Source organism: Ascaphus truei, chromosome 8 (genome assembly GCF_040206685.1).
Source record: "Ascaphus truei isolate aAscTru1 chromosome 8, aAscTru1.hap1, whole genome shotgun sequence".
Classification (NCBI taxonomy): domain Eukaryota; kingdom Metazoa; phylum Chordata; class Amphibia; order Anura; family Ascaphidae; genus Ascaphus; species Ascaphus truei.
This window is the reverse complement of record NC_134490.1, coordinates 38,139,200-38,155,203: the sequence shown is the minus strand read 5'-3', so window position 1 is coordinate 38,155,203 and position 16,004 is coordinate 38,139,200. Positions and strand designations below refer to the sequence as shown.

Genomic DNA, 16,004 nt, shown 5'->3' with positions numbered 1-16,004 from the left:
AGCAAATTAGATCCCTGTGCAGAATATAGATTCATTATTGTGGATCCCCCCCAAAAAAAGACCTAAAGAAGTGTATAACCTCCCAGTTATTAAGTTCACTTTAAATGTTTGGGATACATGGGAGACAAAAAGGGGGTGAAGGGGACAACCCTCGCTCATGACTCCATTATGGAGGAATGAAGAATTCCCCCCAGGATGTATACCAGGAAGGAATAATATCTGGATCGCAAGAGGTATAATCAGGATTAAAGACGCTATGTGTCTCGGGAAATTATTTACATTTCAAGAAATAAGAAAAATATAATATTCCATCTTCTGAATATTTCAGATACACACAAATCAGGAATTTATTATCTCAAAATGTTTTCCACAAGGCAATACACATCCAACGTTATTTGAAGAGATGAAGCACAATACAAACACATTCGAAAGGGATGATTTCAAATGTGTGTGCTGTTCTGAGTTCTATAGATAAGAAAGAAAAGCACTCGTATAAGACTGGAGAAAGATATAGGAAAATACATGTCTTTGGATGACTGGACAGAGATATGGGAGGCTGCAGCGAGCTCGTCTGTTTGTACTATAATTAAGGAAAACAGATATAAGATTATGAGGAGATGGTATTTAACACGGGACAGATTAGCACACATTTATAAAGGAGCAAGTGCTCTGTGCTGGAGAAATTGTGGATGTAGAGGTACATTTTTCTGGAGAAAAATTAAGAGAGAGATCACCAGGGCACTTGGGGTTGTTGTGCCAATGGATCCTGTAATAATGGTTTTGGGGAAACATGTACCAAATGTATCACATGCTACGAACAAATTAATTGCACGTCTTCTGACAGCAGCAAGATGTATAATAGCACTTCAATGGAAACAGACAACTATACCATCCTACCAGATCTTTCAGGAACAAGTTCAGGATGTTCTAGAAATGGGAAAACTCAATGCATTTATGAACAACTCTACGGATATACGATAAAGATATATCGACAATACAAGATATACAAATCTAAATAAATGTATGCACAAAAATTACTAGGATTATTACCATTAGTGTCTCTTGCCGTCCCCCCTCCTCCATATTTTGTTATTAGTACTGTTATATATTATTTCTACTGTTATTATTATTATTTCTTTATTGTATTTTGATCTAATTATGTTGGTTTTATTGTCCCCCCCACCCTGAATATAACTGAAAAACAAATAAAAATTGTTTGGAAAAAAAAAAAAAGAAAAGAATCCAGCTCTATGTACACTCCGAATATCCTCTCCCCCTGTGGTCTTAGTGAGGAATTCCTATTTTCGCCATTTATCCAGGGTACAAATCTCTTACCTCCATCAATCTTAGAGGTGTGTGCACACATCCCTGACAATGAACAAGCTGCGCTGTATACTGATGCTCAGTATTCCTCACCTCTCTCCCCAGCTGGGGTGTAACGCAGAAACGGCAGCTGTGCCTGAGACCCCACCATCATCTCCTGAAACAGAGGTCAGCAAGGGGTTAAACACAACCATGAAACACACACCCATGTGTACAATATGCTGGCTTTAGCTGTGGGAGAACCCACAGCAGGAATCCGCTTTAGATGATCCCAAGATGATCCCAGAGTTTTATCTCCCTGTTTCTCAGGGTTCAAAAAAAAAATCAGACTGTAAGCTCTTGGGTTCATGGACTTCAGAGGAGGGCTTTGCCTGTGCAAACTCATGTTCAGCACATAGTATCACACAAAAGGGAGCAGCCAGATTAAATCAAACGGCTCCCAAGTCTCCACTAATCATGTTTATGAACAGACTTTAAATAATAATCATTTATAAATACTTCTAGGTATCTGAAAAACATGTCACTGCTATTGGGTCATTTGAATCTTAATAGGGACTGCAGCATTAACATGCAGCAACTGCAAAATATGAATAGTCATTCAATTCTGGTGCTGTTTCTCTCTTTGCAAAGTCTTTCTGGGGGAGGGTTTACAGTGCGTCTCACCTTCTCCCCTACGTCAGGTGACAGCGTCCTGTCCTGAGGGTCCTCCGAGGACAATGACAGGGGAGTGGCAGCTTCCTTATGACAAGCAGGGGACAGGGCTGATGGAGACACGAGAAAATGTTATTCCCCACTGTTAGAGACCACAGACTACCCCTATAACTGCTGCATGGGCTGCCATTAATACATTAATGGTCGCACTGCATTCCTGCTAATTGCAATTAAGACCATCACTACTGCATAGTATTAAGGACTGTTTTTAAATCATTAACCCTTCTATGCCTGCACACTTCCCTGTGCTATTAACCCCTTCACTGCTGTGCAGTAATTTTTACTGCACTGTTAACCCTTCCACTTCTGCACAATTCAACTGCGCTATAAAAAGTGCCCTTAAATGTTGCATAGATAGATAGACAGGGTTGTGCTATTAACACTTTCCCTGCCCTACAAGTTCCTGGCATTCTGTTGGTTAACGGATAATCCCTTGGCTACCAAACAGACAAATGATCTCCCACCCAGGCACGTACAGTTTGTAGAGTGGGGCGAGAGACTGGGAGTTCCGCAGGGGGGCATCTCTCCCGACTCTGGGACTCCTCCTTTTGCTTTCTGTTCCTGGAAAAAGAGAAAACCCTTTTCAGATGCATAAACTCTGCATTCAGAGCATTGGAGCACTGAGCAGTCCAGTCGTGCAGGTGCTAGGCACCGTATTAAACCCGCCCCCCCATCCAGTCCTAGAGTTGCCAGTCACTCTATCCCTGCCCAGTCCTGGAAGTGTCAGGCTCTGTATCCCTGGTCAGTCCTTGGGGTGTCAGGCTCTGTATCCCCACTCTCTCTTAGGAGGTGCCAGTGTATGTAACCCAGTAAGCCCTAGAGGTGCCAGTGTCTAACCTAAGAAGCCCTAGAGGAACCAGTGTCTGTTTTCCTATTTAGCCGGGGAGGTATCAGTGTCTGTATCACCATTAAGCCCTAGAGAAGCCAGTATCTATATCCCAGAGTACACAATCCCTGGAGGAGAGTTTTGTCCAGCCCTAGCAGCTCCTACCAGGTCCTGGGAAGCTGATGTGTCAAATTCCTCACTCTCCCCCTCTGGGTCTGATAGAGGGTCCGAGGCCTCGTACCCATAAAATGCCAGCAGCTCATTGAACGCCAACTCCCCCTCCTGAGCCCCCAACAGAGAGAAAGCAAGGATTAGCAATCTATATAGAGCAGCCTACCATATGAACTTCCCCTGTTGCGCCCTAATACTGCCATACCATCAATCTACCCCCAAACAGCAATATAACTGTCCCCACCCTGCCTCATTCCTGCCCCCTACCTGAGTGTCGGGGAAGCTCCTCCCCATCTCCCCATTGCCCCAGGACAGCGCCCCTTCCTGCTCGTCCTCCGCCCCGTGCCCGCCACACTTCCGTGTCAGGATCCCCGCCAGGCTTAACCCCTCACCGGCTATCGCCACTAGAAGAAAATACAGAGAGCGGTGACTGACTGGGATCAGGGGTAATGATCTTCAGTACCCCCAGCGGCCACGGGGGATTCAGATACAGGTGCACACCGAACATAGGAGCACTAGGTATACCAGAGTCCTTCAAAGGCCAGGCTCTTCATGTCCATTCAGCTGTAGAGGTGCCAATCTCTGTATCCCGTTTGTATGTACATTTTTATAACACCAACCAGGTATTCAGGGCTTTACCATTTTTATAACAGTACAATAACACAGCTGGTATAAGTGCATGAACATATAATGATGTGGCAGAGGTTACCACTCACTGGCGCGTGCCAGAAGCTGCAACAATGCGTCAGCGCCGCCCCTTTTCCACGTGCGCCTAATTCAAAGACAATCGTGTCTGCTCCCGGTGCGTTGTGTCCCGCACTACAACGTGCTAGCGGGAGCAACGTCTGCTACATCTGTAAATGTTACATATGGGAAAAAGCAAACTAAGAAGAGCTTACAATCTAAGCAGCTTGTGGGGAAACCAACAGAAAACATAGGAGTACGTCGGAGTGCATTCGTTAGTGTGTATAATAGAATACTGTCGTTTTAATGCAGGGGTGCGCAAACCGGGGGTGGGGGGGAGGGGGGTGGTGCTTACAGAGGTTTCAGCGCTCTTCCCCATAACATTTAAATAAAATGCCGGGGGAGCGTGCGTGGCCTCTATGTCTCTTATCTTCTCTCCGGCGGCGTCTGGCGAAGCGTCGCCATGACAATGCGGAGTCAAATGGCAAAGCGACGTCACGTTTTGTCAAATGACACTGCCGATGCCTGAGAAAAGGTACGGGGGTGGGAAAGAGCAGGAAGGGGGGCACAAACAAAAAAAATTTGCACACCCCTGGTTTAATGAGTAGTGGTCATGCAGGACTATTTAAATGCTTCATTGAACAGGTGAGGTTTTTACATGGGCTTCAAAGATAGAGGAGGGAGTTGGTGGACATTGAGAGGGAGGGAGCTCCAGATGTAGAATGCCGCATGTGAGAAGATTTGTAGGCATGAGATCATTATAGTCACACAGGGTTGGAGAGGAGACGGGCCTGAGCAGAGCGCCGCGAGCGAGTAGGTATACTGAGAGATTAAAGTGGATATAGAGGAAGGGGCAGAGTACTGGAAATACTTGAAAGAGAGAAGCATTCTTTTGTAGTAAATGTGGAGTTCAAAGCAGCAATTCGGGCCGGATCCTGCAGAGCTGAACCTCTCTATTTGCACCTCTGGGGACCCTTCTATTCCTGAGATTGTTACCAGTTTAGTTGCTGGTGTTTCTGCTTCAGCTAGGGAGATCAAAATCTCATCAAACCCGCATGCCAATAGGAATCCATCAGGTGGGAGATGTTACATAGTTACATAGTTACATAGATGAGGTTGAAAAAAGACGTACGTCCATCAAGTTCAACCTATGCTAAATTTAGACAACAGATACTTTATTCTATATCTATACTTACTTATTGATCCAGAGGAAGGCAAACAAAAAACCCCATTAAGGGGAAAAATTAATTCCTTCCTGACTCCCAAGAATTGGCAATCGGATTAATCCCTGGATCAACATCCTTCCCATGTATACTTATTTGGTATATCCCTGTATACCTTTCCCATCTAAAAAGATGTCCAACCTTTTTTTTTAACAAATCTATTGTATCTGCCATCACAGTCTCCATGGGTAATGAATTCCACATTTTAACTGCCCTTACTGTAAATAACTCTTTCCTTTGTTGCTGGTGAAATTTCCTTTCCTCCAATCTTAAGGGATGGCCCCGAGTCCTTTGTACTGCCCGTGGGATGAATAGTTCTTTTGAAAGCTCCTTGTATTGTCCCTGAATATATTTGTATATAGTTATCATATCCCCTCTTAGACGCCTCTTTTCTAATGTAAATCAATCTAATTTAGCTAGCCTCTCCTCATAAGTTAGAATGTCCATCCCCTTTATTAATTTGGTGGCTCTTCTCTGCACTCTCTCTAGTTCCATAATGTCTTTTCTTAGGATTGGTGCTCAAAATTGTACTCCATATTCAAGGTGTGGTCTTACTAATGCTTTGTAAAGGGGCATAATTATGTTTACTTCCCTTCCATCCATTGCCCGTTTGATGCAAGATAAGATCTTGTTTGCCTTTCCAGCTACTGCATGACATTGGGCACTATTGCTAAGCCTGCTGTCTACAAGCACTCCTAAATCCTTCTCCATCAAGGATTCCCCCAATATATCTCCATTTAATTTGTAAGTCGCCTTTTTATTCTTGCATCCCAAATGCATAACCTTACATTTATCTCTATTAAACCTCATTTGCCATTTACCTGCCCACGTTTCCAGTCTCTCAAAGTCATTCTGAAGAGAAATTACATCCTGCTCTGATTCTATTACCTTACACAATTTAGTATCATCAGCAAAGATGGAGACTTTGCTCTCGATCCCAACCTCAAGGTCATTAATAAACAAGTTAAAAAGCAGGGGTCCCAGTACCGATCCTTGAGGTACTCCACTCACGACTTTAGCCCAACCTGAAAAAGTTCCATTTATGACAACCCTCTGTTGTCTGTCCTTTAACCAGTTTTCAATCCAGGTGCATATATTATAACTGAGTCCAATTTTCTTTATTTTGTACACCAACCTCTTGTGTGAAACCGTATCAAAAGCCTTTGCAAAATCTAAGTAGACCACATCAACTGCATTACCCTGGTCTAAATTCCTACTTACCTCCTCAAAGAAACAAATAAGGTTAGTTTGGCAAGATCTATCCTTCATAAATCCATGCTGACTATTACTAATAATTTTGTTTTCCATTAGGTATTCCTGAATATTATCCCGTATTAAAGCTTCAAGTAGTTTCCCTACTATTGAAGTCAGGCTTACAGGTCTGTAATTCCCTGGGTGTGATCTGGCTCCCTTTTTAAATATAGGCACCACATCTGCTTTACGCCAATCTTGTGGTACTAAGCCTGTGGAAATGGAGTCCTTGAATATTAAATATAATGGTTTTACTATTACTGAGCTTAACTCCTTGAGAACTCTTGGATGTATGCCATCGGGGCCAGGTGCCTTATTTACTTTAAATTTTTCAAGTCGCTTATGAACTTCTTCCTCAGTTAACCAATTGGTCATTAATATGGAGGTTGTGGCTTCCTCCTGTGGTGCTACTATTGAACTTGATTCTTCCCTGGTAAACACAGAAGCAAAGAATTTGTTTAATACCTCTGCTTTTTCCTTATCTCCAATAATCTGCCTACCCATCTCACACTGAAATGGTCCTATATTTTTTTTTCTCATTTTTTGTGTTATTAAGGTACTTAAAGAACTTTTTAGGGTTGACCTTACTTTCTATTGCAATCCTTTTTTCATTATCCATTTTTGCTAATTTAATTGTCCTTTTGCAATTTTTGTTACATTCCTTATAATTCTGATACGATGTCTCTGTACCTTCTGACTTAAAGAATCTAAATGCCTGCCTCTTCTTGTCCATTTCCTCCCCTACCTGTTTATTTAGCCACATTGGTTTTGACTTATTTCTTTTATACTTATTACCCAAGGGTATACTGTACACTGATAAGTGTGCTTTCTAACAATGTTTTAAAGACTGCCCATTTATCTTCTACATTTTTCCCTGCACAAACATCATCCCATTGTATTACTACTAGATTAGACCTCAGTTTACTAAAATCTGCCTTTCTAAACTTTAAAGTCTTTGTTGAACCCAAGTAATCTGTTTTTTGATAATTTATTTCAAATGAGACCATGTTATGATCACTGTTACCCAAATGTTCCAGGACTTGAATATTTGTTATTATTATAATATTATGTTGCGGTTTCCTATTGGACGGCAGTTTAAATATCCAGGAAGTAAAACTGGCAACTAGACCAGCAAGTATCCCAGGAAGAAGGGGGTCCTCGGAGCTGAAAATAGAGCGGTATAGCTCCGGAGGACCCCCTGGTTCAAATTATGTGAAATAGTCAATACCCAAAATGGGTAACAGAGCCAACTGAGAGTTTTCAGGAGGAGAGACTGATCGAGAGGAGAGCGAGGTTATCCTTGAAGCAGCATTTTGAATTGTCATGGATAGAAAGTGGTTCAGCCCTAGAGGTGCGGGTGTCTGTATACCTGTCCTATAGGTGCCAGGCTCTGTATCTCTGTGCCAGACCTAGAGGTGCAAGGCTCTACCTCCCATCAGAACATTAAACACAGTTAATCTAATGCCCAATTAACACAAATACATGATTTTTTTCCCTTTAAAAAAATTAAATAAAAAAAAAACAACAACTTTTTTTGCACCAAAATTGAATTCATTTTGAGAGCCATTAATGAAAGCTCTTCGCTACTAAAGGGGCCAGCAACATATTGCTTTGCAAAGAGGCCAACCCCAGTGCCAGGCTCACTTGGCCACATATTATTGTGTATGCTGTAATAATTATTTCATAGTTTCTTCTAAATATGTACAATAGCAATCATATTTAAAGATCTCCTCAAAAAACGATTTACCTCTTTCTGTGGGATTTTGCTTCTTTGGGAAGTTTGTTATTAGGATAAACACGAGAAAATGAAAGGAACCAAATGGACTGTGTGTCTGAAAATCATATTGTGAGAAATCTGGCTGTTATTTCCAAAGTCTGGGGGCACAAGGTCCAGGTGATGGCATGAGGAAGGCACTAGGGAGTCAGATCTTTAAATCAGGAGCAAGACAGAGTGACAATGCCAAATGTAAGAAGGTGACCTGTCTAAGACATGCAAATGAGCACTCAGTAATATTTCCATTTGCTATATGGTTTACCGTGGAGGGTTTTTGGCACTTTTTTTTACCCACCATAACTTAAGTGTGTGTGTGTGTGTGTGTATGTGTGTATGTGTGTATATATATATATATATATATATATTAAAAAAAACGATCCAAAAAGTTTGACTGATAAGATAAGTGTTTTACCCTTATCTACCTACTTAGAGTGCCCTGAACTTAATAGTCTCAATTTGCAGTGTGCAACACACACTGTCCCACTGGGGGTGTGAGGGGGTGCATACATATACTCTGTCTCACTTTGCAGTATATCATTGTGTGTGTATACATACACACTATGTTTCACTTTGCAGTATATCAGTGTGTATACAGACACATTGTCTCACTTTGCAGTATATCATTGTGTGTGTGTGTATACAGACACACCAAGTCTTACTTTACAGTATATCATTGTGTGTATACAGACACACTAAGTACACTAAGTCTCACTTTACAGTATATCATTGTGTGTATACAGACACTGTGTCACTTTGCAGTATATCATTGTGTGTATACAGACACACTAAGTCTCACTTTACAGTATATCATTGTGTGTATACAGACATACTATGTGTCACTTTGCAATATATCAGTGTGTGTGTATACAGACACACTATAATCTCACTTTGCAGTATATCAGTGTGTGTGTATACAGACACACTATATCTCACTTTGCAGTATATCAGTGTGTGTATACAGACACAGTATGTCTCACATTGCAGTATATCAGTGTGTGTGTATACAGACACATTATGTCTCACTTTGCAGTGTGTATACAGACACACTGTCTCACTTTGTAGTATATCAGTGTGTGTATACAGACAAACCAAATACATCACTTTGCACTATATCAGAGAGTGAGTGTGTGTGTGTGTGTGTGTGTGTGTGTGTGTGTGTGTATACAGACACACTATGTCTCACTTTGCAATATATCAGTGTGTGTATACAGACACACTATGTCTCACTTTGCAATATATCAGTGTGTGTATACAGACACACTATGTCTCACTTTGCAATATATCAGTGTGTGTATACAGACACTATGTCTCACTTGGCAGTTTGTGTACTCTCGCATGCGCCCGTTACCCTTCCCGCAGACTCCGCCCCCTCAGGGTGTGCCGGGCAGGGTCAGAGGTCAAACTCGGTGCTTTCCCCCCTCCCTCTCCGGTCCCGTTTACCTCCGCCACGCCGCGCACCGGTGCGGGAGGAGCAGCGTGGCCCGGATGTGACCGGTGCATATGATTGGCTGCGGGAGCCGGGGGGCGGGGCCCCAGGTAGGGGGCTGTCACGTGGCATAGTGGGGAGGGGGATGCACACGCGGGTGGAAGTACCGCTCATTAAGATGAGTGTACACTCACCTGTAGGGGGCAGTGTTACTCACTGCAGGGTAGTCTTACTCATTGAGAGCCTGTATTAATTACTCTTTGGGAAGCCAGTCTCATTCTTTTGGAGACACTCACAAATGGGAGGGTCGTTTCTTTTTATTTGAGGGTAGATTCAACCATAAGGCCGAGTCCATAGCAGGGGAGGCCGCGCTGAGCCGTGCGGACGCTCCGCGCTGAGCCCCTGCGTCCTCCATGAGGATTTCTTTAGAGGGGGCTCGCGCGAGCGTCCGCAGGCGTGCTGAGGCGCTGGATTTTTCAGCCGACAGCCAAGCTGTTTTTCAGAGCGCTGTCGGCTGAAAACATCCAATCAGCGCGGAGCAGCGTCAACGTCACGGTGCCGTCGGCGCCGTGACGTCGGTGCGTCGCGGGCGATTGGCCCAGCGACGTCACTGCCCCGCCTCCCTCAGTCTCCCCCCGCCTCCTGATCGCGCCCGCTGGCTCGCCTGCATGGGCATGAAATCGCGCAGATTTCAGCAGGCGAGCCTCAGCGTCAGCGCGCCTCAGCCCTGCTACCCCCTCTATGGCCCCAGCCTTAGGCTGTGTCCCCGCTTGCGCTGAGAGCAGTGATGTCATCAACTCTAAGCATGAGCGCCAGGTGTCCTGCCTATTTTGCAAGCGCAGGGGGTGCCTTGCGGGCACGTTGAGCGTGCTTCAAAGTAATTTTTTTTGTCTGATCAAGCGCCAAGCTTGGGTGAGCATGCGTGCCCACGTGTGCTCACCGTGTGAGCGGGGAATTCCTCATAAAGACTGCAATAAGTAAAAGCAGCAAGCGCCGAGCACAGCACACTCAGCGCCTGCGGGGACGCAGAATAAGGCACAATGTCACCAACTGGGGCTCTGTCTCACTCAATGAGAGGCAGTATTACCCTTTGGGAAGGCAGCCTCACCACTGGGAGGGCAGTCTCTTATTTGAAGGTAGACTCCATATGGGGGGGGGGGTGTTCCCTTATGGAGGGTGGTCTCATTGGTAACCAGTCTCGCTTGTTGCAGGACACACACTTTAATAAGTGGACACTGAGTGTGAAGAGATAGATACATTTATTAGCAGTCGTTACTGTACATTCTGATTGATTAGCAGCCTTTATTCCCCCTATGTTCAGGAGCGAAGTATTTAAATAGCCCTCCACCCAGACACATTCAGACACCTGGAGGGAGTGATGCCTGGTGATGAGGTAGATACGCTGATAAGGCTGTGTGAGTATCTCAAAGGTTGCTGAGGTAGTAATGGGATGTTCATCAAGCCCTTTTATAAACAGACTGAAAGGATCTGTGACCCGTTACGGCCACCTTACCATGGCAGGGTATCGGTGTCAGACCTGTGGCCCATAGACTCAAGAGTCTCATTTCCCCACTGCAGCAGGACACAGTGACGCAGACAGAAAGGACCTGTGGTCATCGGAGTTTGTCCTTCCCACTGAGAGGTAAAACAGTCAGAGGACGCGGAGACAAGGGGGACCTATACCCAACCCATGGAGGGTACTTCTTTTATGTATCCCAATCTGTTACATGCGTATATTACCTGTGTGTAATAATGTGGCAGTGACATAATTATCCCTTTGATATTTAACATTGGAAAACATCTAGGAGACCCTGAGTAGGTGTCAAAATGATGCATTGTGGGAGCGCTGTGTGTATAGGAAGCTGTGTGTCACTGTAATGCTGATACCCCTAGGGTATAGGGCAATGGTTTTCAACCTTTTTTGGGTTAAGGAACCCCAGAATTAGATTGTGAAATTCTGGGATACCCCAATTCTCTTCCCCCTGTCTCTCCCCCCCTCACTCTCCCTTACTCCCCCTCTCCCTCCCCCTCTGTCTTACACACACACACACACACACACACACACACACACTCTCTCTCTCTCTCCCCCCTCTCTCTTAGACACATATACACTTTAAGGGAGCTGCCGGCGTGTTGCAAAAATCCCTGCAGTGAGAGCGCGCGCTCTTACCTGATCCTTCCTCTCCCTCCTGTCAGCTGGAAGTTGAACGCGACTTCCAGCGCCGACAGGAGTAGGGAGAGGAAGGGTTGCAGTGACCGGGTGGCTCCTGCTGCTGAGCTAAGGAGCTGCCAGGTCACTGCTACGTGGGGTGCCACAACGCCACCGGGCCTGAGGCAGCTTAGTGGTCCCAGCTCTCCCCCCATGGCGGCTGCTGAACCCCGAGAGGTGCTTGCGGAACCCCGGTTGAAAATCATTGGTATAAGGTTTGTGTGCATGGAATCTAATCTGTTGCAATATATTAGTGTAACGTAGCCTCCCGGCAGTTACTTTTGTTTCTGGGCCTTTCCTCTGTCAGTCCTGTTAGTGCAGGCAGTGAAAAGGTTAAATCCATTATTAGGCCTGTGTGTGTGTTCCAGCCTTGAATAATGTGTCAGTATTCAAGGGCAGGCCTAGCAACTCTGAGGCTGTCAATCTAAGGGGTGGATATTGGTTGGAACGCCCCCTGCTGTGTGTGGGCCAATCTGTATCCGGCTCTGGCTTGTAGTGAGTCAGAGTTAGAGACACTCCCCAAGGATGTTCAAATTAGGACATGCCTCCAAAATTAGTTGGGTCAGTTAGTGAGTTGAGAGAGAGATTTGAAGAAGTCAGATAGACAAGGAAAGTCTCTCCCTTCTTCTCCCATGTGGGGATGAGGAAGGGAGGGGAATTGTACTATATAGACAGGGTGCTGATCTAAAGAGTACTGAGATGCCGTTGAAGATCATGGGAGACTGCGTTCTCTATAACTGGGGCTGTCTACAATAAAATACAGAAAAGACATTGCTGTGTGGATTCATGTCTCTGGTTATGAAGGAGTGTCAGCGGTGGTCCATCCCCTGAAGATCTCAAGGGGATCCTCGTTGGCTGCAGGCACTGCACCATCAGGAGATACCAAGATCAAGGTAATCTGTTCCCCCCTGTTCCCTGTCCTGGCTCTCCCCACAACACCGCGGAGCCCTCAGCCCTCCTGTTGCCAGCAGGTTACAGCACCCAGACCACTTGAAGTAACCAGCAAGGAGCATACCCCCAATCTCACTTCGGGGGGGGAGGGGTATGATAAAAGGGTTACATTAGCATTGTTTCACATCTTCCATTTACAAAGCAAAACTCCCTAAAATCCACTATGTACATTTATATTCAAAGCGGTGACCCACCATATCAAGATAAAAAAACTCGTATATATGTGTAGCCCCTGCTACAAATATATGTATACTGTGAACAATACAGAATTAATCTGCTCCGCGTATCACATGGTGCGATAAGGAATAAGAGACATTGTCCCTGATCTGCCTGGCAACACATGACAGGAAATATGGGATTGGATAAGAAAACCAGACAGAATGTTGACACAAACTGTCAGTTTGAGAGAGACAGAGGGAGTCCAACAGCCATTCTGCGACAGAGACACAGAGATAGGGAGAGCCAGGCCACGTTTATAGTGCTGGCGACGCGACCGATAACATCACCTGTCGCCCCTGGCGAAAGCTGCACTTTCGTTTGGAGCAACGTCGCTGGCGACAAGGCCAGTGAGGTCACGAAGGGGCAGGCAGAGGGCAGTAGGCGCTCTGTGATTGGTGTAGAGACGGTCACATGTAGTGACAGTCTCTCCCAAAATCAAATTGCAATGGCTTCCAATTTTTTTGTAGCTCCGTTACCGTCGCGCTTACTATAAGCGCATGCGACGGATTCTATGTATTTGTTTTGGCGACGGCGACTGAAACCAAATGCATTGTCGCCGCCGTGTGCACTTACAGTAAGCGCTTCGGCGACGTAGCGATGCGATTTTTCAGACGGGAATATTTGATTTTTCAGGGGCTGTCGCCTCATGTGACAGCCCCTGAACCAATCAATGGCCTGGTTCCCGCGACGCCCCCGCAAAGGATAGGGGAAGAGCAAGACACACTCTTGGTGCCCTAGGCCGGGAGTGAGGTCAGGGAAATCCTGGAGGACGACAGCTTGCTGTGTGATCTGGCTGCTGAATAGAGAAGACCAATAAAGACTGCACTTTTACTTATACTCCTGCCTGAGAGTGAAGTGCATCGGGAGGAGGGGAAGGAATATTCTCTTGTAGATACTTCACCCCATATAGCTGGGGGCTGCAGGAGATGGAGGCGCTGCACCAGTAAGAGAGATGGAGGCACAACCCCAGAAGCCTGTCCTGTTATCCCCCATACCATCGCGGGAGACTCAGGGCCCCCTGTTGCCAGCAGGTGTGCACCACACTAAGACACGTAGCCTGAGCAGTAAATTCCAAAGGAGACCCTATGTGAGATTGGGGGGAATAAGGGTTACAGTGGTCGCGCATCTCGCTTTCTGCAGGCGCGCGCAGTAAGTGACTGGGGCCGGCGCCATAGAGGGCCATATCTTGTTTGCGCCGCACACGCCGTAGTGCACGCAGCCGCGAGCAGTGGGGACGAGGCATTACGCTCCCTCTCCCCCTCTCTCTTCTATACACACACACACAGACACGCACTCTCCCCCTATGACTTACACACACACTCTCTCTCCCCCTCGTTGTAAAAATCCCTGCAGTTAGAACGTACAGTTAGAGCGCGCGAACTTACCGGATTCTTCCTCTCCCTCCTGTCAACCGGACGTTGAACGCGACTTCCGGCGCCAGCAGGAGCAAGGAGAGGATGGATCGCAGTGACCAGGTGGCGGCTGCTGCTGCTGAGCTCCAGAGCCGCCTGGTCACTGCTACGTGGGGTGCCGCCACGCAGCCGGGCCTCTAACAACTGGGAGAGTTGTCCCAGCTCTCCCCCCGCCTGGCGGCTACGAAGCCCCTGTGGGGTGCTAGAGGAACCCCGGTTTAAAATCACTGGTGTAATGTATGTGTGTGTATATATATAATATATATATTATAGTGTTTATTAAGTATAGCTTGTTCTTTTCCTTTAAGAGTAAAGGCCGCCAGGTTAAGGTTGCCCAGAGGTCATTAAGCACCGGTTTATATATACACAGGTCTCGTCTGGTTTTATGCAAGGGATCCAATTATGTACTGAGGGAGGAAGGACTCCGGCCCCGCCATAGCACATATAGACTGTGCAAATAGGAGGGTTACGCATGTATATAATGTTTTTGTGTTGGGGTGGTGGGCAGTTTTAAAGAGTCAGCCCATGAGACCAAAATGAACTAATGGCAGTAACGTGTTTAGTAGGTGAAATGTAGCTAATTACATTTTGAATGTCTCCATGATAACCAAAAGCTTCAGAGTGGTTTTAAAACTTGTATCTTATGTCTTTTGGTGATAAGACTGTGCCCTGTCCTCAAATCTACGTGCAATTACTTTTTGATTGATTTTGTCCCTTTTCTAGTTAATTATGACGCTGACATTAGTGAAACAGATAAACAGAACTATTTGATAGGTATTAACTCTGGACCATGGAAAATGTATACATGTTTCACAGGCTACAGAAAAGTACATATATTTTACTTTAAGGGGGATTCAATATTTTTAAGGGAGACAGATACACTGAGGTGTTTCATGTATGGCCTGCTACGTGGGTAGGGGATTTAAAAATACCTGCTTAAACCCCTTTGGCAGCAAATGGGTTAATCCATGTTGAGACTTGAACATGATAGGTAGTGCACTCCTAATATGAATAAGATTTGAAACAAGGTTACCGGGTGCTCATGGAAGGAAACATGCGTCCGCCTGTCCACATCCGGTAAAGAAGAGATTTCCAGGCACTGCACAATAACTGCAAACGTTTCTGCCCATATTGGCCCTTGTGGAGTGCCTGGAAATCTTTGTTAGTTAAGCCATGGTAACCCAACTCCTGCTTGTCATGATTGTGAAAATGACTACACTGAACTCTTGAGTGTCGATCCTACCTCTGTCTTTACTGGATATGGGAGATTGAAATATGGCTGCTTGCCCTCTCAGGAGAGTGATGGTCGGTCAGTGTTTGGTGTCTAGTGTTTCTTGGGGAGCAGTTTGCGGGCGGGGGGCACGCAGAGCTCCAGGATGCGGGACGAGGCCTCTGCGTGTTTTGCTGCGGCGGAGATCGTATAGGGATTGTAGCCCTCGAAGACGGCCTTGCGGGGTTTGGGTGTGGCCAGCTGGCACACCCTGTCGGAGGCCTTGGTGTGGAGGGTGAACGTTGAGATCTGCTGCTGAATGGGCATGTCGTGCTGGTATAAGGGGTGTTCTGTCTTGGGCACTGTGAGGATGCAAGGTATGGGAGAGGTAAACAGATTGTCAGGAATATACTGTATTCTATTCAATACCCTAACCACATACCAGGCAGTGCCAACCTCCTTTTTACACATGGTGTTTCCAAACATTTTTACTTTTACATGCCCTACAATTATACATAGTATGGGCAGAAGAAATGGCAAACTTCTCCCTGACACATACTGGCTTGCTAAGCCTTTCCTGTATACATAATAGGTACAGAGTGGGCAGCAGCGTT

At 45.7% G+C, this 16,004-nt stretch overlaps 2 protein-coding genes across 8 annotated transcripts in view; both read right to left on the bottom strand.

Moving 5' to 3' along the window:
- Positions 1-9,481, bottom strand: part of MIER2 (MIER family member 2) — a 33,659-nt gene extending 24,178 nt beyond the window's left edge. For 2 of the 6 annotated variants that reach the window (XM_075611522.1, XM_075611525.1), the window contains exons 1-7: positions 9,404-9,481; positions 7,937-8,021; positions 3,299-3,435; positions 3,026-3,142; positions 2,511-2,595; positions 1,987-2,084; positions 1,417-1,480 (exon numbers count right to left, since the gene is read on the bottom strand). In XM_075611522.1, coding sequence (XP_075467637.1) covers positions 1,417-1,480; positions 1,987-2,084; positions 2,511-2,595; positions 3,026-3,142; positions 3,299-3,435; positions 7,937-8,021; positions 9,404-9,463 — 646 coding nt within the window. In that variant the 5' untranslated portion in view covers positions 9,464-9,481. Of the gene's footprint in view, positions 1-1,416; positions 1,481-1,986; positions 2,085-2,510; positions 2,596-3,025; positions 3,143-3,298; positions 3,436-7,936; positions 8,022-9,311 lie in introns of all 6 variants that reach the window. The other 4 variants (XM_075611523.1, XM_075611526.1, XM_075611524.1 and 1 more) reach the window with 4 other exon arrangements.
- A 1,952-nt stretch (positions 9,482-11,433) lies between these two features.
- The window catches only part of SPMAP2 (sperm microtubule associated protein 2), a 44,796-nt gene continuing 40,225 nt past the window's right edge, over positions 11,434-16,004 (bottom strand). For both annotated transcript variants that reach the window (XM_075611520.1, XM_075611521.1), the window contains one exon: positions 11,434-15,752. In XM_075611520.1, coding sequence (XP_075467635.1) covers positions 15,505-15,752 — 248 coding nt within the window. In that variant the 3' untranslated portion in view covers positions 11,434-15,504. The remainder of the gene's footprint in view (positions 15,753-16,004) is intronic.